Here is a 25079-nt window from a genome sequence, read left to right on the forward strand (position 1 = left end):
TAATTATTAATTTTGATATTCAATACGGAATTTTGGCTTATCGAATTTGTTTATTTACAAAATTTTGGTTCGATACGATTATATTTATCGAACGAACATCTTTAGTTGTTTCTTAAGAATTTTTACACAGTAAATAGAGATGAAATTATGCCACAAAATATGGTCAAAATTTACCATTCCTACATTATTGTTGCAAAAGGCTTTTGGCAAAATTAAATAAGTGTTAATTCTCACGTAATTACACTGTAGTCTTTCACAATTGTTGATTAGCTGAAAGGACCTTATGTGCTACATAGGCACAACACAATTCTTCTCAACAGGTCTATGCGTGTCACCCTATTTTCCTATCTTTTATGCAAAAAAGGAAAAGAGAAATACAGAACTTAACACGTAGAAAATATTTATTAAATAAACTTGTTTTAATTAAATAATAAATTTTACATTTTCAATATGATTCAAATTCGTGAAATTTAAATAAATACTTCAATTGACCATAAAGAATAATGAAAGCCAATGTACAAACATTTATTTCATCAGGAAGCATGTCTCTTATATTTGGACCTTCAATTATAATTAGGAAATGGAATAGGAAGGGAAAAGCACTAGTAAAATGAAATTCCAAGACACTTTTCTTTGGTTCAAAGTCATATTAATTGATTCTAATGCTAAATCAAATCTTGCGATGTTGCTCACGTGAATTTGTACCCAAACAAGATTATAAACCGTTGGATCAACACATAACGATGTAATCATATATTGAGCTATGTAGATATAAATTCACATGAATATCATCGAATTTTCCAGGAATTCAGTTCTACAGACATTGTATATCACTTTTCATGCATAAACAGCTGAATGTACTAGGAAAAATGTAACTTGAAGACGTTCTTTTCTGTATTCCGTTGCTCATCGTTCAAACAGAAAACAAGAATCATAAGATGTAAGTATTTCTATGATTGAAGGGAGACTACCTTGTTTCTGATGAAGTCCATCTACTTCGACGTGGAACATAATTGTTGTGTTAAAAAAAGCGTGCAGAGGACATGATACAAGAATGTAGTATTACAGACATACAAAGCGGGAAAAGTGAGTATGACAAAGGGTTCAAGCCATTACAATTTGTATGTGATGGGAAGACCTGTCCACAGAAGAAGCCTACGGGGCCGATCCAAGAACCTGGCTTGCCATGCAGGTTCATCACTTTCTAAAGTGAAACCACTTTTCAAGTATAGATTCTTGGCTGCCTCATTGTCCACAGCAACGTGAACATACAAGTCGCTTATTCCTGAAAGAAAGAACTCGTGTTACTTGAGCCGCTAAAGAACAAGGCAGATGAAAGGTACCACAATGGCGTGCACCGGTGCAGTTCAGCAGAAAGACAAGAAAATTGAAAAATGCGTTAAATTCCCACATTTTAGGTGCAGTAGGATTGCACTTAAATGTTGACAGCAATGCGTTTGTTCATAAGTGAAACAGTTCGTTCTGATATACTGTCTCAAATAATATTGATATACACCTGAAAAGTTATAGCACAGCCAGTAATATGTAAGCCACTCTGGAATTCACATCCTAAACATCCCTCTTCAAGGAATCATCTCTTGCAGGACATGCCTTACATCGCTCTACAGGCCTCGTAGACGAGCATATTGAATTTTAAAATACAGTTCCTAAGGGCAGCATGCCTAAAACAATGCGACTCCGCTAAAGAATTCACCTCATTCAATGATCCCAACATTGGCATGATATCTAGTCCGGTTCGTGTTAACGAATCAGCCTGTTTAAATTCCAGATTCACGCCACAGCTCCATCTCAAATTCAACTATGCAATTTTATATCATTCTATGTCAATCTCAGGGTCCAGTGAACGAGAAGATGTAGAAACAGGAAACTTTTAGAAATTATGGTTTTTGTACTTGAGTAATTAGATGATCAAATATGATATTCTCCAAAAGCAACTGATTGATATGAAATTGGTTGGAACCAACAAGAAAGCTTTAACAAGAGAAAATGACATGCCAAGTCTCACGACAAAAGCGTTTCCTACAACTAGCCAACTTCTACTCAGATAACTTAATTACAGCATCTGACCTTGCTTTTCTTTCTAAATTTCTCATGTGAAACATTCTCAAAACAGTTTCGACACATGGTATTAATTACGTCACCATGGGAAAAACTAAGCCAAATTTCTGAAGTACATATTATTTTAGCAGAAAAAGGAAAAAAAAGTAGATGGAGAAAATGATCATTTCTATGTTAACCTATCAAAGATTTTGATGTGGAGCAAACTTCTGAATCCAGAGGCGTTAAGTTATTTTCTTAGCTGCATGCAAAACATGTTTATTACAAAATCAAATACCCTCAGAACCACAATATGCATATATTTGTGGGAGGGGCCCGGGGGACCGTTCTGCAGCTGGTGATCACTTTGGCACAGTTACAGAAAAGAAAGATACAATCTATAATGCAAAATTTTGAATTGGGAATGGAGCTAGAAAATGATGACATAAAATAGCAAACACAAGTGAGTCTGTGTTGTGTGTATGTAAATGTGGTCCATACCCCAGTCTTCAGCAACCACCTTTGACTCTGCAATCAGCTCATAGCCCAAACCATTACGATGCAGTTCTTTGGCCACACATACATTGCTAATGTATGCCCTAGCAAAATCAGCTCCAATTCCCTGTTAAAGTGGGAATTAAAGTCAAGTAAAAACCTTACAGAGGATCATCTGGCATACGCTAAATTATTTTCTAACTGAGAAGCATGAGTCAAGAAGCATATCAGAATCTTTATCATTTCTCATCATAATGGCAATTCTGCTAGAGATTTTATTCCATATCCATATGGAAAATATATAATTGAAATATCCTGTTCTGACGACAACAGATTCTTTTTGTTACTATCTAATAAAAGAAAATGGATTGTTAATAAGATTTAATGTTAAAGGAGCATTGTACAACTAGAAATACCTTAGGCTTCATTCCTGTTATTTCATCTGGGAGGCTGATGCACTGATTTAGATCTAGTGTCCCAACAACAACTCGATCTTCTCCATTTTGTGAAAACTGCAAAGAATGACAGAAAAGCCGCTATTTGTCAGCAGAGGATAGCATAATCAGTCACGTTCACACCATATACATATGTGAGTCAGAGTAGCTGAACATAGAGCTGTCGGAACTTTCATACATAAACATGACTCAAGTGATGATGAATACAGTTTACACATCCAAAGTAAATGCTTTCTTAACAAATCAGCATCAGATTTGAAAAAAGGACTGCTCGACAACAACTTTAAATGCTTAGCAAATTGCACAGTAATTTCTTCTTCCCTGGAATGATGGAAAAACATGTGTTTGGTGAAGCGCTGGGGAAGAGGTGGCATTGGCATATGGTTTACACGGCTATTATTGTCTGGTGAGGAGGAAAGATGGAGGGGAAGAGAAGAAGCTAGTGAGGCAATCACTCCTCACGTGCTCATTTGAATCACACATCACAGGGTAGAAGAGACTGAATTTAGAAACATGTCCCCTTCATCGTGTCCTCCTTTAATTAAAAAACCATATGCAAGGTTGGCATACTTCTTCCCTAAGAACTAAAACCCTTTCATGTGGCTTTCCCTTTCTCTTCCTGATACCAAACACACCCTTAATGGCAAAAGCTGATAGCAACCAAAGATGTTAAGCCCATTTACATTTTACTGAAAGTATTAAGGGCAGGACAGGATAATCTCGGAATGGGACTGAAAATTCAACCATGTATGACATACGAGTTATTTAGTACAAGATTGTAGCTAAAATCCCACAATACTAAGCAAGAATTGGATATTCCTATTTAGAATATAGGACAAAACATTGATAACTTGAATAAGCAACACTTATGATTATCTGCCTCGCATTTAAATTAAAGTACTAATATATTTCCATGTGACACGCTGCAGAAATTGAAGAACCAAAATTACCACAAGTCAGGTAATAAAAGAAAAGGCTCTTACATTGCAAGATGCGCACAAGTCATCAGAGACGTTTAACACTGATGACATCGGCATTGTAGCATTGATGCAGGCAACTCTTCTAAAGCCCTTTCTTTTTCCTGCCACACGTTCTTTCAGAGCTTCAAATTCACGTTCAGCCAAGTACCTTTTATGATCCTAATACAACTTGACAAGTACAAAATAACATCAGCTTTATATTAGAAAGACTATGAATACAAGTTTCAGATTCTACCATGCAAATGATTGGCAACCTTTCAGATGAATGAGAATACTGATAAAGTAATAGCAATAAGCAAGTGGAAACCTTAGGTTAAGCAATGAAACAGCCTATGAATAAGGAGAATGCTCTCAATAGCATGGAAGATGCAACAAAGCAGATAAAATAAAATGCCATCTGTGCTATACGAACACAATTTTACCCCACAAAAGTAGCAAAGGACCAAGAACCAGCACCCAAATAGCAGAGTTCTCTTATGTGCATGTTTCAGCGACAGAGGCTTAGCTCAATCAAATATATAGAAAAATTTCAATAAATTTGAATTGTTAAGATCGCGTATCAATACACATTACCAGTCATATTGTACATAGCATGTCCATTTTTTAAACTATGTTAAAAAGTAAAGATACTTAGCCATTCCTATTTCCTAAGATAAAATCAAATCTTGATTGGGAATTCCGCCAATTTACGCCATCCCATGATTCTTTCCCAAATCTAGAAACTTCCATAAATTCTTCAAACAACTACTCCGAAATCATAATTCCAGAAGACAACACGAAGAATGATGAACTGAATTTGACTCAGCCTAGAAACTCATAGAGATTTCAACCGAAACCCACTTCTCAGTTGACTTGAAATGACTAAACGAAGCCAAAAGCTTAGTAAAAAAGGTTACAGCTTAACACTCACTTCGATGCCAAATGTCTGATCTTTGAAGTCGTAGAATGTCCGGACACGGAGACACGAGGCGGCCCAGAGCTCGGCTTCGGAGCATGTCTCTGAAACAGACAACAACGACCTATTAATTCTACTTGTTTTGGGTGGAAGTGCCACTTGAGGTACCGTTTGGTGGTCGGAAAGTTGGCAGCGAATGGCCGGGATGCGGCGGGAGAAGGAAGGAAAACCGACAGGCGTGACGCCGCCGTAGAGGTGCTTAGAGGAGAGGTTGAGGGAAGCGTGTGGAGGAGGAAATGTTGGTGGAATTTGGATGGTCATCTCTCACTTCTTCTCCACCCGCTCAACTTTGGGATCACCAATTGAATGAAAGGGGCAATAGACTTATGTGTTAAAGAATTAAATCAGAAAATATACATCACTTAGAAATATTAAATATTTTTCAAAGAACAATTGAAAATTATTTGGAACTACCCAAAAAACAATATCCTGCTAATTAGGCCCATCATAATTTAATTCACAATTTGATAATAAATAAAAAATATAGATTCAGCCACCGCTGGAGTTCATATAAGGAATCCAATATGTGTAATTTTAATAAGTAGAACGAGAATATTATACTTGGCATATTGATATAAGTCATGGGTAGCTTTATAAATAAAATTGAAAGAGAAAGAAAAAGATTAGATGTAGGAGCGGATAGGATGATTGAACTAAGAAAAATAATAAGCAAAATCTGTAAAAACAACAAGATGAGTTCATTGAAAGAGGAGAGGAAAAGGGAGGTTGATTTTCCATTTGACTAAGGTTAAGATATAAATACATGAAACTAAAATGCATTTATTAGTCCTAAAGTTATTCTTCCTATCTCTCGCAACACGTAGGGGTTTATTTTCACCAAGACCAATATTTATTGAATAAGGAGGATGTGTTTTATATGTGGATGGATAAATAAATATTTTATTTGAAAACCTCTTCAGACTCTAATGATCTGAGTTTTTGTGGCATGTCTATTGGCTTTTTTTTTTTTTTTTTACAAAAATTATCTAGAGGTGGGGGGAGTTTTTCCTAGTTCCAGTCCTTCTATATTAAAATGCATAAAAATAATTACAGCGAATAGAGCTACCTCCTTAGAATTTCTAGCAAAGCCATAAATAAGGAGTACTACTCCCTTATGAATATAGCAACATTGAACAAGGAGTACTACTCCCTTATAAATAGAGCAACATTAAACAAGGAGTACTACTCCCTTACAACAAAAGACACGAATAAGTGTACTAGAAAAATTATGACGAGTTAAAAGGTTTTTGTTATCCCACCAAATCGTGGATCGCACAACACCTGCAAATAAATCTGTACCAAAAAGCCAAGTCAAAATGTCTGGTAATGTTCCAAAAGGATAAATAAATGAACATTAATATTTGCATGGCGATCATTTCTGTATGACTGGCTATTTTTGAAGCTGTGAAAGGGGTTCATAAGACCTGCAAAAGATATAACAACAAGCAACCAGATAAACAAGAACAACAAAAGTGATAAAATCAGAAGATATCCAGACAAACATTGGCCACAACATCAACCATATGAATGAGTAACCTCCAAGAAATCCATATAAGTACAATCACGTAAACAACACAAAAAAACGCAGATAGGACAACAAGTATCAACAAAGAACCAATCAGTAATGAAGTACCCGTAATTTCATGAAAAATATTTTAACTGAAATTAGAGGTACTAGTACTTCTGATTTTAATAGCAGGGAAGGAGCAAGCATCATTTCTAATCAAACCTTTAAGAATACCTGTGATATTACCAGAAGATAGAATGGGGAGATGTTGGTTGGAACATGTTTGGTTGGCAAAATAATCGCCCACTTGGTTGCCCTCTCTAAAGATGTGTGATATCTTGAACTCAGTTTAGGATAGAAGATTTCTAATTTGTTGCAGCAGATTTTGAAGGTGCCATGGCCTTTGGGGGGGAGAGGAAATGAGTTTGAGGGTAATGTTGGCATCTGTTTCCACCCAAATTTTCCTAATGTTGCTATCAATGCACAATTTAACACCTCTATATATAGCTTTCAGTTCTGCTGCTGTATTGGAGATGAGGCCAAGATGTTCCTAAAATTCAAGGATGGTCTGACCTAGATGATTTCTGATGATACCACCTGCCCCTACAACGCTTGGATTTCCTTTTGAGGCCCCATCCGTGTTCAATTTAAACCATCCCCTATCTGGCTTAATCTACTTAACAATTGAGTAATTGGATGATATCTTATGAGGGGGGAGTGAAATTTTAAAAAGAGATGCAACAGATCTGTCCTCTTTCCAGTTTATAACTCTCATGAGGTTGGTTTTACGTAGAAGATGAAGATAATTGAGGGTTTGTGAGATAATATGATTAGCTTTGAAAGGAGCCCCCTCAAATATGGCAGCATTCCTGCAAATCCAAGTGTTCCACATGATCATCGGGGGAAGAATATCTCTGATGTGAAGCTGATTAGAAATATTGCTTTTCCAGGCTTGAAGGATAATGAAAAAATTGTCCGTGACTGGAATATTGAGTTGAAATTTGGAGGCAAAGAAACTCCAGACTTTAAGGAGAACCTTGTTATGAAGGAAAAGGTGAGAGATAGTGTCCTCCTCCTTCAAAAGCAAACACATCTAGAGGTTAGAAAGATGCCCTTTTGTTTGAGTCTATTGTCAACTGGTATCCAGTTATAGAGTACTTTCTAAATGAAGATAGAAATAGTAGGCCTAACGAGGGAGGACCAGAGATTTTTGAAGATGGGTAGTGAAGGTTTGTGATCCCTAATAATCTCTTGAGCTGATTTTGTAGGAAAGGAACCATCGGGGATGGTTTCTAATGCATAAAATCTTGATGCTGAGGATTAATGGGGATTAGCAAAATAAGCTCAATGATATGCTGAGGAACAACTTCCTTCAATTTATTAATATCCCATGTGTGGTTGGTCCAGAAGTTTTTGACCATGGCATTTGAGGTTCTGTTGGGGTTTGTGACAGAATGAAGGGGCCTGCAGGGAGCCAATAATCATACTAGAATGATACATTGCTAGTTCCAAGGCTCCAGAAAATGTTCTCCTAAGAGACAAATTTAATGCTACAAATTTTTCTCCAAATGTTAAAGTCCTTATGTTTAGCTTTAGTAGAGGCAGGTGTAGACTTTTTAAAATATCTACTGATAGTAAAGCTAGCCCATAGAGAATCGTTCTGTCTCAGCCACCACTAGAGTTTATGGGTGAAGGCTGTGACAGTATCCTTGATTTTCTAATACCCAAGCCCCCCTCTTCACAAGGATAACAGATGAAAGCCCATTTAGTCCAATGAATTTTTCTGTGGTCAGTAGTGGATCCCTTAAAGAATTTAGCAAATAGTTGTTCAATTTTCTGCAGAGTGCCAACAGGAGGACTCAGAACTTGAAGAAGATATATAGGCATAGAAGAAAGAACACTTTTAATAAGTTGAAGCCTGACCCTTTGTGAAATATGTTTAGGCTTCCATCCACTGATCCTGTTTTTCATTTTGTCAATAAGGGGTTCAAATAGAATTTTCTTCTTATGTCTTTTATGCAGTGGAGCGCCAAGATAGGTGATAGGAAGACACTTGAGGTTGAAGCCTGTAATGGATTTGATATAGTACGCAATGTTATTAGCATTCTTACTAGGGATAAAGAAGCTCTTGGAGTTATTTATTTTTTGGCCTGATTGGTCCTGATATAGCTCCAAGAATTGCATCAGTTTGGTTAGAGAGTGTTCTTCACATCTGGTGAAAATAATGATATCATCAGCATAGGCCAGGTGAGACACTCTAGTTTTACAGCCCATCTGATAGAAACATATAAGGATTCTGTGAAAAAAAGTGATTAAGCCCTCTAGAAAGAGCCTCTGCAGCAAGGATGAATAGTGCAGGGAAAATTGGGTCACCTTATCTAAAGTCTTGAGATGATTTGAAGAAGCCAGATGGTTCTCCATTAACCAGAATGGTAAACCAACCGCGTTCAATAGCATGCTTGATGAGGACAATAAATCTGGAGGGGGAAACCCATCTTCTCAAGAATCACATAGAGAAATTTCCTGTTCACCCTGTTGTAAGCCTTGGACATATCCAATTTTAAGATAAGATTCCCTTTACTATATCTCATGTCAAGATGATATGGCATTTCTTGGGCCAGAAGGATATTGTCAGCAATGAGCCTACCAGGCACAAAACCACTCTGGGATGAGGAAATGAGATCAGGAAGAATTTGGGAGATTTTAGTGTAAAGAAGCTTAGACAAGATCCTATTAGTAACATTGTAGAGGGAGATAGGTCTGAACTCGAACCAGGATTAGGGTGAGTCATTCTTAGGGATGAGAATGATAGATGTGGCAGTGAAGCTTCTGGGCATAAGGGTGCCCCTAAAGAAATCCATGACAGCTGTAGAGATATCCTCCGCGATAGTATTCCAGCAAGCTTGAAAGAATGCTGAAGACAATCCATCAGGCCCAGCTACACTGACTTTATTAATAGAAAAGACTACTTCTTTAATATCTTCTTGGAGGGTGGTTAACAGAGATTTAAGAAGGACATCTTGATGAATTTGAGAAAATGGAAACGGAAAATCATGAGGTAGTGAGGTGGCCGGGATATCACATAAGAGACTTTCAAAGTAAACTGTAGATTCCTTAATTTGAGCAGAGTCGGTTATTTCTTGTTGATTATCCATCACTCTGGAAATTCTAGATTTAACTTTTCTTCTTAACAGAGGAGTGAAAGAATTGTGTTCCTTTCTATTTTCACAGCAAACGTGGTGATTTCGATGCCAGATTAGCTCATCCAAACTGCAGGATAAGAGAAAATTTGATAAGGTTCTTTTGTCTTTTAAGCAACAAGGACTCGTTGATAGCGTTACATTTTACAAGAAATTCGAGGAAGAAATTAGAAACCTTAAAGAAGCACTATAGGAAATGAAATCGCTATATATTAGCGAGGAAAACAAGTTTTATCTTAAGAATGTCAAGAGACATAGCCAGAGGAACTTAAGTGAAAATCCTCTGGCATGGTGAGATAAAACAAGATCGAAGCTACTCTGAAAGTCAAGGAAGAATGCAAGTATGAGTACGTTCGATACAAACCTATCCAGATGAATATAGATGAATAAGAGGGATATGCAGATGATTATCGAAGAGCATATCAATCTTGAACTCATCAAGTTTGGAATCTCTACCTACAGTAGCCCTCGATTTTTGGTTAGAAATCATGATAAGGTAAAGAGAGGTAAACCCAGGTTGGTAATTAACTATCAAGATATTAATAAAATATGAGAGTATAATGGTTATACATTCCTAGTAGAGAACACTTAATTGACTTTATTAAAGGTACAAAAGTATTTTCTAGATCCGATTGCAGATCTGGATTTTATCAATTAAGATGGAGAGTGAATCAAAGAAATTTATAGCGTTCTCCACACCACAGGAACAATATATCTGAAATGTGCTTCCAATGGATTTAGCTAATGCACCCCAAATATTTCAAAGAAAATTGGATATTTTTTTTAAAGATTATTTTGAATTCATGTTTGTCTACATTGACGACATATTGCTTGCATCTAAAAATATGAAAGATCATATTAAACATCTTGACATATTTTCTAATGCATGCCAAAAAGAAGGTCTTCGGAAAAAAAAAACTACTATACTGATCAATAAAATTAAATTTTTAGGAGTTCTTATTGACGAAACAGGAATTGAGTTATAGAAGCATATTGTGGAGAAACTCCCACAATTTTCCAGACGTACTCAAGGACAAGAAGCATTTACAAAGCTTCTTGGGAGTTGTTAATTTTGTAGGCATCTTAATTGAGGATCTTGCAAGATACAAGAAGGATTTTCGACCACTTTTGGAGGAGACGGAAAGTTTAAAGTGAAAATAGAAAGAAATCCACACGAAAAAGGTTCGTGAGCTGAAACAAGTTTGCAGTGACCTACCAAAGCTTGCTTTACCACAGGATCGAGATGAATTGATAGTCTACATAAACGCCAATGAATATAGATGGGCAGCAGTGCTCATGAGAAGGACAACTACAGGGGAAAAACTTTGTAGATATACAGGAGGGTTGTTCTCAGAACAACAAGCTAACATTTGAAACATTAACGAGAAATAATTCTTTGTTGTTTGAAAGGCTTTTAAAAAATAACCTTTATTTTTACATGCTGAAAATTTACTTTAAAGGTTGATAGTATTAATGTTAAGACTTTATTAAAAAATAAATTATAATCAAAGATAGAGAAAGCTCGTATTATCAAACGGCAAGTTGAATGCCACTATTATTATTATAATATTATCGTTATAAAATCTCATAAAAATATTCTTGTAGATTTCCTGACGAGAGTTGAAGGCATCTGAAGCAAACTCTATCATGCTGAGACTCAAGCACCTTTGTGAAAAACTCGAGGAGCGTGACAAGAAGTTTGGGCAGCTAGCGGCGAATGCCCAAATTGCTGGTCAAATCCAATGAGCTGATCTAGACACAGTCTAGGTCGCTATAAGGAGTTCTTTATTAGTATCTACCTCGCTATGGAACGATTTACGATAACCAATTCGGAAGGCATCACCTTCGGGATGACTCACGAGTTGAGGGAGCATCACCTTAAACATGCCTTTAGAGTACAGGGCTCCAGACCTGTAGCATCGGATTCAAGTACCGATTGCACTAGATCATCACCAAACTCTGGTGAAACGAAAACAATTGAGTCACAGGAAGTGTAAACTCCTGAAGAATCAAGTCAACCCAGCACCTCTAGTGTTAAAGAGGGAGAGATTAGTTATAGGCTGATGAGAGATATTTTTAAGTTAATACTAACGAATTCATATCTTCTTCTGCTTGGCAAGAAAATCAGCGCATGTGGAAAAAATTAATTTCCCGCAAAGAAGTAAATCCAGACAAAGACCCATCGAAACATCCAAAAAATATAACAGGGTCTGGATGTTAGATGGGTCCAAACCAAAAGATGTCGGAGAATTGTATGACTTTGGAGCTCTCGCTTCAGTTCATATTATGTCACCAAGTTTTTCAAAAATTTCAAAACTTTCGGAGTGGATTAGTGGGGCTGTCTAGTGGATTAGTGGGGCCGTCTTTGATTCATGGCAAAATAACCCCCACCTAAAGAGAGGCGGTATTTTAGAGATAAAAAATTCGTATCAGTTGCTCTAGAAACTGCAGGAAAGGGGTCTTATCCACCATTTAATTTTATGAAGTTGCAGAGGCCAGACATGGTGGCTTTCAATAAAATCAAAGCTGTCTCAAGAGAAGCTCCCCTGGTATCAGCTATTAATGAAGACGAGATCTCTACCAAAAGAGCTTGGGGATTATAGGTCTGTCACACTGAGATGGACACAGTCAAGTATCCATTCAAAATTTTCTCAAACAAAGTGAATAGATCGTTCCTGTTAAATTTCATGACGGAAAAGAGCACTGAGTTCGCAGAAAGCTTATTTGGAATAAGATGATGGTAATTTGGAAAAAAAACCTACCAACAACCAAAGCCACGAGGATGAAAACGTGCAACATGCTGCATGTTGGGCAATGACATAACCATATATGCCCTTGTTGTGAGAAACAAGAGGAACTCCTATTTGGAACAAAAATTCGGGTCACACAAAAACCTGAACCAAACCAGGACAAGAGAAAAACAAAGAATTTTTACAAAAAGAAGTAAAAATTAAGGAATGTAAAAAATCAAGAATAAAAATGTCGGCAGAAAACAATAAAGACCAACAATTAGCAAAGTAGGAAAGGCAGCTAGCAATCACATGACCGACAAGCCATTATGATCAACATCTGGGCAGTGATGATGAAATTAGTGATGCCATCTAAAAGAGACAAGATGATAACGAATGCAGTGACGTCATAAAAAAATAAGTTTGGATTCCGAGTTTGAAGTCCGCGAACGTCTATAAATAAAGAAGCAATGAAACAGAGGGAGGAATTAGAAAAACTTCTCCTACTCTTCAAATCTTTGTAATTTTGAGTCTTTTCAATCTTTGTGATCTTTTAATTTTTTAGTTTATTGGGGTTTCCCCAAATAGTCGGGTCCTCTATTATATGAGCGGCTAAATAAGTTGTCTCCTCCAACAAAGGATATAATATCTATATAATATTTCATATATTTCTTCATAAAAGTAAGGCTTCTATTCAATTTGTTATCCAAAATTCTATTAAGTCCCTGTATCAGAGTGTTTTTTACGCCCTAAGATAGGAAACAAAATAAGGCTATGCTGTTTTGTTGCTGAAGGGGCCAAGTGTGCTTGTGAACCATCTACTGTGGCAATGTGGTTAGAGGAAGTTCGTAAAATCGAGTATTTGGAATACCCGAAAATAAGGCGGTCCAAACAAAGTATGAATTTATGGAGACTTAATTTATTTTAGAAGATGTTGGACCTAAGTTGGAGCATGTAGTGGACTAGCGTTAATATTTCTCTAGAAGGGCAAAATGGGCATAAATTAGGAGGACCAGATTTATACAAAATTAAAAGATAAAGGACTAAAACTAATATTGCCAAAGTTAGAGGACTAAAATTAATCCATGACACAAAGTTAGGAAACTAAAGTATTCTTTAACCCAAAAAGAAAAACATCAAAAAATTATGAAAAATTTCTTACATTCTTTTAAAATTACAGAAAATCCCAAAAAAATTTCAGAAATTTCCAAGCATCATCATCATCATAAATTATAGAATTTAAAAAAATTGGCAAGCTTTTTTTAAAATTTTCAAAATTTTTGAAAATATTTTAATAATGCAATTTTTTTTTCAAAATTACTAAAATATAAATTAGTTTAATCTTTTGCAAAATTTCACACATTTAACAACAATTATTACACCTAAATTGTAAAAACATTAAAGAAAAAAATAAAACAAAATTGCAGAAACTAACCTGGCTTCAGACGGTGGTGGGGCCGGGGGAAAGGGAGAAAGAGAGAGAATGAGAGGTAGAGAGCGAGTGAAAGAGAGAGATGGGGCAGGGGAAGTGGCTGGCGGCGACGGTGGTGGGGGTGGGCGGGCAAAGAGAAAGTAGGGAAGAAGGAAGAGGAAAAGAAGAAGAAAATTTGCAAGTTTGTATATGTATAATTTTGGAATGGCCATGGCTGTTCCAAAAGCTATGCCAAAGAGAGCTACAAAATTTGAAAAGCCATTACAAAATATATAGTTCAATGTAACTGTTTAAAAATCGTTACAAAGTACATATACAACTTCGTTTGGATAAATTCTATCACAAAAGCAGTTATAATTAATTAATTTTATTAAAAAATTATTATTAAAAAAAGATGACGTTTTCGATGATTTAATGTTGTAGAAATGTATAGTACTGGAACAATATAATTGAAATATATTAAAAAAACAAAATATACGTAGTATGCATTTGTATATTTGTAAATGTCAGTATTACAGTGATGTAACTGTCATCTTACAGTTTTGAACTGAATGGGTTAATCGGGCCGTTAAAATTAAGATCAAACCATCATATATCATCACACTTACCAAAAAATCCATTCAGCCAAGTTATACTACTATGTTGGGATCAATGCCTACGAGGTTGATAGTTGACCAGGGAAAGACGTCAACATTTTGCTGTAAAAAGGTTGTTAATTGTCCAACTATTATCGAACTCAGCAGGGAACAAATCTTGGTGATTTTATTTGGCTCTCCGGGCACCTGTTGCATACTTAGTAGCTCTTCAACTTGCTGAACACGAGATCATCCTGTTGAATAGAAATTCGACTACTTTTCTTGTTATGAGGGTCCACATCCATCTTCTCGCTGCTACCTCTTATCGCCTCCACATAACTTTCGAGTTGTGTATTGGTCACATTTGACTTCTCCTACCTTGGTCCAAATAGGGAATTCTAGCTTCATCTAGTAAACAGAAAAAACTGCCTTGAAAGTGTTTAGAGCAGATCGTCCAAGAATCATATTGTATGCTGATGGCATATCTACGACAAGGAAGATAATCATCCTAGTCTTCCTGGTGGGCTCCATTCCCAAGAAAAGGGGAAGCGATGTCCCAGAGGATGCACAACCTCTCCTGCGAAACCATATAACAAGGTATCCAGCGGCTCTAGTGTGATAGCTCCATCTGTTGGTACACTTAGTAAAACAGGACATCTGCGGAACTGCCTAAGTCCACAAAGATGTGTTCAAAAGTATAATTAGCCACTGTAGCAAAAATAACAAGTGCATCATTATGAGGTAAATATACTCCATGTGCGTCAGTAGGACCAAAGTAGATCATGGGTCCCCCTGCTCACTCCTTGTCGTTTATCTCCACAGTGGTTCTGCATGGGCGCGCTAGCTCGTCTGAGTTCCCATTTGTGGGTCCTCTTGCTATCATATGGATCACACTTTTAGTGGAGATGTTTTCTGGGCTCATTTCTCTAGCCTAGGCCTCTTTTGTTTTGTTTTTTTTTTTTTTTCCTGTGTTCCCTTTTGAAAGGGTCTTCGGCCTACTACTCGCCCCTGTGGGAGCTATAGTGGTGAGAATGCTCTTCCTTCTGTTTGCGCCTTTTCTCTTTCTCCACGTTATCCTTCAGATAGCCGGCTTAGATGCATCTTTCTATCTCTTGCCTTAGTTGGCAACAACAATTGGTATCATGTTCGTATTCTCTATGGTACCTACAAAAATATTTAGATTTTGGGAGTTGAAGGTCTTCCTTTGAGTCTTTATGCCACTGTAAAGATTGAAATCGATTGATTGCCATAAATATCCTAGTTGGACTAGTTATGTGAGGTGTGTAGTGCTCGTTTCTTGGATCAAGGGGGTTGAAATGTCCTCGTGGCTTTCCTCTAGTTCTGCAAGTGGAAGACAGCTCATTCTCTTTTCTTTTATCACAATTGTTCTTTTACACCAGTCAGGCATCCTCCACGTTCATATATTTTTCTGCTCGAGCTAGTACATCCAAAAAGTAGGTTGTTGGTTTCTTGGCTAAGAATTCGAATAGGGGCCCTCCACGAAGTCCATGAGTAAATGCACTGACAAGCACCTCCTGGTGGGGTGTAGGGACCTCTAGGATGCTTTGTTAAAACATTAAACGTAAGCTTTTAAAAGTTTCTTTCTCTTCCTACTTGATCCCTAGAAGGCTAATGAGCTGATTTTCGGTACTTCTTGCTACTAGCAAATTGGTGTTGAAAGAGGAAGCTTAATTCTGCAAAATATATAATTGATCCAGCTGGAAGCTGGTCGAACCATTGCTGGGCAGAATTTGTTAACGTAGTAAGAAAAACCCGATATTTTATGCCATCAGTATACCTATGCAGCAGGGTTGCACTATCATCCTAAGTAGGTAGATGTGAAGGTGCTCAAAATGAGTAGGGAGTTCTTCCACCATGATGTTCTCTTTGAAAGGAATACCACGTTTAGCAGGCATGGTCTTTATTGTCACCTGCTAGCGAAGTTCTACCATTTCTTTTATCGGCAATTGTCAGATACATAAGGGTTGAGCCCCAGTTGCTTCCTTGCCTGCAAAATCAACAAGGGTGGATCGATCTTGCTGGAGCCCGACTGAAATATGCTCGTCCATTCCTTGATTTACGGTGTTTCCCTTTTCCTAGTTTGGAAGAGACACCTGCTCAACTAGATTGGGAACTACGAATGGTCGAATTGATAGTCTCCATGATGAACTAACGCAGCTCACAGAACAGCGGGTTTATAGTGATAGGTCTAACTCTTGAGTCAAGAGTTGGGACTCGGCCAAGAGCGCTAGCTCCTAAGGCCGATCTAGGATAGGAACATTAACAATTCCTACAGTAGGATCTGCAAGTGGGGTAGTAGGTCTAGCTGCAGCAAGCAGGGAAGAGTCCCCCTTCTAAAATCCGTTGACAGCTCCATTGACAAAATTCGCCATTTCTCATACCAAAGCTCAAGTGTTCTCACAAATGGCGCCAATAACGTGCATCAGATTTTTGGTCATACCACAAGTGTCGAAGGATCTTCCGTGTGCAATCTCAAGATTAACGGGGGACTAACCCTGCAAAATAGGGGTTAGCACTCTGATGCTTAAGTCAGTAATGGATTAAAGAAGAAATGAAAAAAGAATATAGCTTGCCAACACATTTTTACACATCACCCTATAATATCTCCATGCGGTTTCAAGTAAATTGGCGACAAATGAACATGAAAATCCACAAACAACCAACTCCCGTAGTTTTCGGAAGACATGGCAAGAATTGGTCCACCTAGCAAATCTCAGTCAAATCAAGTCCAAATCACAGAAGGTTTTCTCTTGATGATAGCTAACTCAAAGGGCTTTCTAACGCCGTATGGCATTTTGCAACAACACCCATATCCTACTCTATACACGCCTATAAATAGAAGTCTTGTGTAGTCCTTTGATAACATCATTCCTTATTCTCAAACTCTCACTTATTTTCTCCATTTTCTCTCGATTCTTTGCCTATTTGAAGCCTACATTTTGCACTCCCCATCAACATATACAATTTATCATTATTCTACACCATCATTCTCATTTTAATTCAAATTTTTTTTTTTATTTCTTCTTAAATCCGTTACTGACTTAAGCATCAAAGTGCTAATCTCTATTTTGCAGGGTTAGTCCCCAATAATCTTAGCATTTCATGGAAGATTCTTTGACCCTTGTGATGTGGCCAAAAATTTGGTATGTATTATTAACGCCGTTTGTGGGAACACTTGAGCATTGATGTGAGAGATGGCGAATTCAAACAATGAACGTGATAATGACCCTACGAGGGAAACTCTTCCCTCTCTTTTATAGCTGGTCCTACTACTCCACCTGCAGATCCCACTGTTGGAGCTGCCAATTCTCCCGCTCTAAATCTAACATTAGGAGCCGCCATGCTCTAGCTCTCGACCAAACAGCTGGACCTACTGCTTTGAACCCGTTATTTCATGAGCAGCTTCATCAATTCTTCATGAAGACCATCAACTCAACCCTCCGTGGCTCTTAAGCTAGCGGAGCAGGACCCTCTTCCTACATAATTAATCCACCCTTGCTACTTTACAGGCAAGGAAGCAACCTCCTACAGTCCTCTGATATTTGGCAATCAGTGAGGAAGGAGGTGGTGGAGCTTCATCAGCAAGTGACAGAAGAGACCATACTTACTGAGTCTGGCATACCCTTAAGTGAGCACATCATGGCAGAAGAACTCTCTGCTCATTTTCGTGCACCTGTGAACTTACCTGCTTATGATGGTACCACTAATCCAGCTAAACATATCTCTTCTAGCTAGATCAGTTAAATCTTTTGCAGAATTTAGCTCCCTCTTCCAACACCAGTTTGCTAGCAGCAAGAAGTGCCGAAAATCAACCATCAGCTTTTTCTAGGTCAAGCAGGAAGAGAATGAGACTTTAAGGGCCTATGTTCGACGCTTCAACACAACCATCTTAAGGTCCCAATTGTTCACCAAAAGGTGCTGGTCAGTGCATTCACCCCAGAACTCCAAGGAGGCCCTCTTTTCGAGCCTCTAGCTAAGAGACCAACCACTGACTTCCTATAGCATCCTCTATGGTACTACACCTAACTACCACTAATTAGTATACCATTTTCTTAATATAACCCATTGTATAAGAAATTTCCATCTAACCCATAAAATAAATTCTATTATATATATATATTACAAGAGATTATGGATATCGCCAAAAGTAATTATAAAGCAATATTATACCAAAACAACCAATATTCGACACATTTTACCAGCAGATGTAAGAAATCACATAGCTACAATCAGACATCAACCTAATACATAATAGTGGCGTTTTAGTTTATTTTTATAGGACCCTGCTTAACCAAACTGGACTGCATCACTCAATGAGCTTTGCCGACTATCACCATCATCATCATCTAAATCACAATACTTCTCTTCTACTTTCTTTTATTGCTTGCCCCCTCCCCCGCAGACATCACACATCACACAGCACAAAGCTCGTGTGATATCCTATCCTCATTGATACCACACAGCATATAGCTCGTATAGATCCCATCATCTCTATTGATCAATGACAGCACACAACTCGTCATTGATCATATCATCTTAAGCCATTTCAGTATGCTCCCCAGTTAGGTAAGTCATCGTTTCATTTTATTCCCAACATCAATATTATTAACTTCCTGATTCAATTTCATGTAATAATTATTCTCGTCAATAACTTTTTCTATTCGATTTCATTCCACAATCAATTATACAACCACATAATCATTATCCAACATCCGTATAACACAATCACAATTAAACACATAATAGTAGTTTCACAGATATAAAAGTAACAAATAGTCAACATCCATAATATAAACAATCCATATATTATATCCATATATATATATATATATATATATCCAACATTCAATATATTATATTCATATATATATATATATATATATATATAACCAATTAGCTATATTGACCTCAAATCTCAAAATAATTCAATTAACCCGAAGAGTTACTTAATCCTCCACTTTATCTTCACGTCCTATAGTAAATTATAATATATATACAATCAATACCTCGTAAAAATCATAAATTTTAAATAAAATATTATATAATATTCATATATTTTCTACCTATCTTTTTGTATTCTATTTATATCGAAATTCAACCCTCCGTTCCATTTTCTTTTACATAACTAAACTTTCTTCGCTTCTCAGGTATATATTTAATTTATCGACTAACTCATACGAATTTATTTTATCAAACTCTTATATATTTATAACTACCGTTTTAATAATATTTCTAACTTAAATTATTATAAAAATCTCATATTTTTTTTAAATATAATTTTCTAATATTTCTATTAATTTCTATCAATTCCTGGCTACTATATAATATAATTAAACAGCAATATATATAATTAAGTATTTAGTCACTAAGCCAGCTGAAATTGAGTAAATTAACTATAATACTGATTAAATCTAGCAAATCTAGCAATTTAATTAACCAAGTATAGCATTGTTAAATCAAATGTGATATTTAATTCAATACTAATTTAAATAATCAAACTCATAAAATTTTTTGGTTAAATAATAGATCGATCAATATAAACTACATTTAATACATAAATTAATTAAATAATATAATTATATAAATTAAAATTTTAAAATTTTCATACCTTTCTTCGTCTTCCGAGAAAAATTGCAACATTTAATACATAAATTAATTAAATAATATAATTATATAAATTAAAATTTTAAAATTTTCATACCTTTCTTCGTCTTCCGAGAAAAATTGCAATTGTGCTTCTGGATGTGAATTGTGATTTGTTCTATGTGTAAGGTCAATGTCTGGTACACAGACATATATATATGTGTGTTAACGGTGGGGGGGGGGGGGTGGCTCCCGCCCCTCTTTCTCTATTATTTTATTTCATTTTTTCTTAAATTTAAAATCTTTTCAAAAATTCCTATTACGTCCTATTTAATTTTTTAATTAATATAATTTGCTCTCAAATATCATAATGAGCTCGAATTTACTTCGTTCAAATTTTATTATATTTCAATTTCAACCTGTAATTTTATTTATAATTATATTTAAATTTTTTAGTAATTACCAATTAATCTCTCAATTATTTATAAAATCATATGAACGACACAATTCTTCCTTCCTAATAAACAATTCATCCTCAAAATTTAACTACTTACCCATTCAATAGAATAAATAGAGATATTTTTCTCTCATATGCTCCTCGATCTCCCAAGTTGCGCCTCTCGGGAAATGACGACTCTACTTCACTTTCACCATTGGTATCTTCTTATATCTCAAGCTTCTTGCACTTCTATCTAAAATCCTCGTTTGTTTTTCCACAATTGTCTAACTCCTCGAAAATCTCTATCTCGGATTCACGAATGACGTTGCTAGGATTAGATCGGCTTCATCATAGTATCGAAACATAGAATACGTGATGTATCTATGGCAACTCCACTGATAATGCTAGTAGATACACTAGGATTCCAGTTCTTTCAATATAGAAGCAAACTTCAAGAATGATAGATGTAATTCCCCAAACCACATAAAATCTACGTGTAATTGCACCAAGTCTCAGGAGAAAAGAATATAATTATCCTTAAATGATATAATCATTTAGCTCCATAGTTAGATAATTATTTATAAGATAATTGAACATGAGAGAATTAATCTTGAAATAATTAACTTTAGAAAAAATAATTATAGCATTAGAATTTACAATTTCGTAACACAATGTGAAAATGCATATTGTAGTTAAATTTTAAAAATAACATTTTTTAAGGTTAGTGAAGAAATAAATAAATTATTAAATGGGCATAATGAATAATTAAATAAAAAGAAATCATTGAGATTAAATGTTACAATTTATGTCGTTTATCAATACTTGCTCTTTATGGAACTTTATTCTTAAAAATAATTATCAAACGGCATGAAAAATTGCGTTTTTACTCAAAACACGAATTTGGCCTGCTCAATCACAGGGCCGAACCGGCATGTAGACTCTCAAGCAAACACAAAGGACGACAATAGGAACAACGCTATCCAATCAACACCAGAAACGCATTCGTTTCCTGCAGCAACTCTATTTTATGCAATGCAGAAGCATAGGAATCAACAAGAAGATATATGCAATAGTTACTTATCAACCTATTAAACTTGAAACCAAACCCAAGTGACTAAGTGAATAGCAAATCCGAGTACCGAAGGTCTCAAACCTAGAACTGTGTTTAATTAAAGAGGCCCCGGGAACGTTCCATTCTCCCTCTGCTCATTCCACTTCTCAATCTGCAAAGAAAGCAATGTGATCAACAGGAAACATCAGTCAAATATCGTCTAAAACTTTAGTGGAATAAGAAAATATAAGGACAGAAAAGGAATAAGACACTATTAACATGGTCTCAAAAGAGATACTAAGAACCATAAGAGAGGATGGCACATGCTGCTACTAGTGATTCTAACAATACTTATGCTTGAGGAGAGTAAAATGGTCTCTCACGTTTCAGACTCCATTTCACGGTCATTACAAGTCGGTTGGGAATACTAGAGCACAATAATATAGGGGCTGTTTCGCACGAAGTGAATCCAGCCACTTGTTACAAAAATAGAACGACCTCATAGACCTTCAGCAAGAAAACTTCATTCAGACAGTTAACTTGTACAGAAACTATGTTGGAGAACTAACAAGTAGTAGCAACAACGGAATAGTGTCTCTGGTAACATGATAAAACTACAAGAATAAGCGAAATCTATCCTTCAATTGAATGTTGAGTATTATAGGTTGCATCGAAATTCTGTGACTAGCTCAAATGAAACACTTCTTTTGAAATTATCTCCAATACCAGCTTTTAATAAACGATTACAACTTATAAAAGTTCTTATAGCATGCATGGTCAAGACCTGGGCATCAAAGAGCATGGATTTCATTGCCCCTCCTATACTTTGAAACTACAGGATTCGTTAATTCAAAGAACAATCCATATCCTCATATCCTTTTGAGATGTGTTTCTCAACCCTCAAAAAAATGATTGGAAATGCTTGAACATAGGAAGGACTTGATGATATAGGAAGCAACATTGGATAGAAGATCTTTAAATTTGCAACTATTTTAGGGGGTGTAAGCTCAAAGAAAAATATTTCCAGTATCTCAATATTATCTCCTTAAGATGTTCAAGAGACACCAAAATAAGAGATGTAAACATGGTACTTGAATTTCCTACGAGAAGGTAAATTGAAACAAAACCATACAATAAACTGCCCTTAGAACCAACATCTAAGTAATCATTCATCTCAACCAAGGATCTAGACACCGTAGATCTTGTCCTAATCCAGTGTTTTAACTGTCTGGGCTACAGATGTCGTCTTGGCATAACTACCTCCTGATTTGGCAAGAACAATATCACTTTTTTTCTAAAAGCAAAGGGCAACACTAGTCAACATGCTTTATTATATACGCATTAGCGAAAGTAAGCATACCCTCCTAAACTGACCCTTGCAAAGCATGGAAATGAATTGTATTTCCGTCATTACAGAAATATCATCTAAATGAACAATGCCAAACACATTTAAATCATAAACGAAACTGAAAGAATCTGCCACTAGCACATCAACTTACCCATTCGCCTGGGCAAAGGGAACGATAGTATCTGGCAAATTTGTCACAATCACTAGATCCTTCCCCCTTAGCAGCAGTGCACCTGACAGCACAAAATGAAGCTAGTTCATTACCGGAAAAAAAAAAAAAAAAAAAAAAACCACAAATAAACAAATCTCAGGTATTATGAAACCAAATTGTTAAATCAGCAATCATATATCATCCACCTCCTCCTCCTCCTGTTTTAAGGAAATCCATTCGCGTGAAGGGCCCTAAGTTCCTAACCTAATGTGAAGAAGGATAACCACAAACAGCTCTGAACTCATACAATTAGCTAGATTTCACTTGAGAAAGCTCGTGTACATCTCCTCCTCTATCGGACCTAATCACACAACTCTAGTTTCATTGTAATCATTCATTACAAGAATTTTCACATAAAATCCTAGACATTTCCACATCCTATCTAATCTAGCAGATGTAAATGTGCATTAATTTATGATTGCTCCTATGATTTGTAAAAGTAACATAAAGCTCATGAGCAGAAAAAGAATAAAAGAACAACTGTCCATTTGCGACTAAAAAATGCTCTGACTAACCTGTGGAACTCAATATAACGGGTGAAACAATGCCGGGTTTGGTTGGTTGTCGGGAATCGAAAATCAGCAGGCGCAGTTTTTAGTTCAATCTGAAAAACCAAGTTAAACAGAATCAAGTACAAGCAGGCAATGAATTATGCAAAAAAACAAAAATGATTTACCCTTTCAACAAATTATCGAACAAAAAATAAAAATAAACAAAGTTCAATAAAAAATAAACCTAAAATCAAATATACGTATACATACAGGTCAAAACACGCAAGGATTAAACAAATTTGACGGCCCAAAATCACGCGGAATGCGATTATTAACGGAATCAAGATTGTTAATGGGAAAGGATAAACAAACACCCAGAACTTGTATATGAAAAAAGCAAAAAGAGATTTGTAAATTCATAACAGATCATCACAAATTCCAAAACATTACATCTATTTTGCTGGAAACGAGAAAAAAGCATTCTCACAAATAAACCAAAATACGGAAACCTAATAAACATCTGAAATGGATATACCTCAGCCATGGGAGATGGGATGGATGCAATTGGAGGGCTCTTGGAATCAAAGAAAACTTGTGCAAGTGAAAGAAGAAGTTTGTGTGTTTACTTTTGGGCAGTATGAAACTCTGATCTGATTTTCCTTTTATTTTTCATCCTATTTCCACTATGTTAGGATCTTAGGTTTTACTCAGCAAATTAAAAAATTAAAACCGAGTTTGTTAAAGATTTTATCATAATGATAAATATTTTTTTATTTAAAAATTTATAAATAATCTTTTAAGACTAATAATCTAACACATACTCATATAATAGATTATTATGAAAAGGTATTTGCTCGACCACCGTTAATTCTATACATATTTATAATTTTTCAAACAACAGATGAATATTTATAATTATGATAAACTCTAGGAGTCTGTTGCAATTTATTTATACTCTTATATAATTAAATAATAAAGAACACCTATAAATAATTTTTTTATATATTTTCTCTCTCCTCTTATAATTTTTTTCCATGTCTACTATTTTTATATTTCTACTACTTATATTATTCAATTTATTTGTCTTTTATATTTTCTCAAAAAAAAAATTCAATTTAGTGATGTATAAAAGTACCTAAAATTAACATAATCTTATAAAATTATTTACGGCTTATAATTAAACTAGCGTAGAACTCGTAATATTTGCAGGGTTACATATATGTGTGTGTATATTACAAAATTAAATAAAAGATCTTATAATATATATTGGTATAATGGAATATTTTTATGTAAAATAAAACCTTCATTTTGAACAGATAAAACACAGTAATTTTGAATTTTAAATTTATTTTGATTATTATTCAAAATATTTATAATTAAATAACATTTTTTTCATTCATTCTTATTTTTTATTTTTTTATTTTCGTATATTCACAAACAATTTTGCTTGTTTTTTTCAATGTGATTAAATCCAATGAGATAGGTCAATTAAGCATCTTTTTCTTGATTATGGTCCTTAAAATATTGTGAAACCATGGATGGATTCATC

The 25079-nt window shown here is 35.5% G+C and overlaps 3 protein-coding genes across 3 annotated transcripts; all 3 read right to left on the reverse strand.

Annotated features, from left to right (window-relative positions):
• Nucleotides 1–872: 872 nt before the first annotated feature.
• LOC105155638 (Acyl-CoA N-acyltransferases (NAT) superfamily protein) lies at nucleotides 873–5278 on the reverse strand. Its single transcript, XM_011071540.3, has 5 exons — nucleotides 4899–5278; nucleotides 3992–4147; nucleotides 2970–3065; nucleotides 2560–2680; nucleotides 873–1285 (listed from the first exon to the last, which is right to left on the reverse strand). Exons 1-5 carry the CDS (start codon nucleotides 5202–5204, stop codon nucleotides 1113–1115), a joined length of 852 nt encoding a protein of 283 aa, XP_011069842.1. The 5' UTR covers nucleotides 5205–5278; the 3' UTR covers nucleotides 873–1112.
• A 3949-nt stretch (nucleotides 5279–9227) lies between these two features.
• Nucleotides 9228–9605, reverse strand: LOC105155874 (uncharacterized). The gene has a single exon (XM_011071858.1). The coding sequence runs from the start codon at nucleotides 9603–9605 to the stop codon at nucleotides 9228–9230; it is 378 nt and encodes a 125-aa protein (XP_011070160.1).
• An 11692-nt stretch (nucleotides 9606–21297) lies between these two features.
• LOC105155639 (cytochrome c oxidase subunit 6b-2) lies at nucleotides 21298–24225 on the reverse strand. The gene is made up of 4 exons (XM_011071541.3): nucleotides 24066–24225; nucleotides 23555–23643; nucleotides 22980–23061; nucleotides 21298–21652 (listed from the first exon to the last, which is right to left on the reverse strand). The coding sequence occupies exons 1-4, from the start codon at nucleotides 24072–24074 to the stop codon at nucleotides 21599–21601; spliced, it is 234 nt and encodes a 77-aa protein (XP_011069843.1). The 5' UTR covers nucleotides 24075–24225; the 3' UTR covers nucleotides 21298–21598.
• Nucleotides 24226–25079: the final 854 nt, after the last annotated feature.

Source organism: Sesamum indicum, linkage group LG2 (genome assembly GCF_026168435.1).
Source record: "Sesamum indicum cultivar Baizhima isolate 11 linkage group LG2, ASM2616843v1, whole genome shotgun sequence".
In the NCBI taxonomy this organism is placed as follows: Eukaryota; Viridiplantae; Streptophyta; class Magnoliopsida; order Lamiales; family Pedaliaceae; genus Sesamum; species Sesamum indicum.

Coding starts and splice junctions, on each gene's coding strand:
- LOC105155638 (XM_011071540.3), bottom strand. CDS start 5,204: ATGACCATCCAAATTCCACCAACATTTCCTCCTCCACACGCTTCCCTC. Junction 2,681..2,969: donor TAACAGGAATGAAGCCTAAG/GTATTTCTAGTT, acceptor CCACTTTAACAG/GGAATTGGAGCTGATTTTGC. Junction 1,286..2,559: donor GGTGGTTGCTGAAGACTGGG/GTATGGACCACA, acceptor TCTTTCTTTCAG/GAATAAGCGACTTGTATGTT.
- LOC105155639 (XM_011071541.3), bottom strand. Junction 23,062..23,554: donor CGTTATATTGAGTTCCACAG/GTTAGTCAGAGC, acceptor TTGTGCTGTCAG/GTGCACTGCTGCTAAGGGGG. Junction 21,653..22,979: donor CCCTTTGCCCAGGCGAATGG/GTAAGTTGATGT, acceptor CTTTCTTTGCAG/ATTGAGAAGTGGAATGAGCA.
- LOC105155874 (XM_011071858.1), bottom strand. CDS start 9,605: ATGGATAATCAACAAGAAATAACCGACTCTGCTCAAATTAAGGAATCT.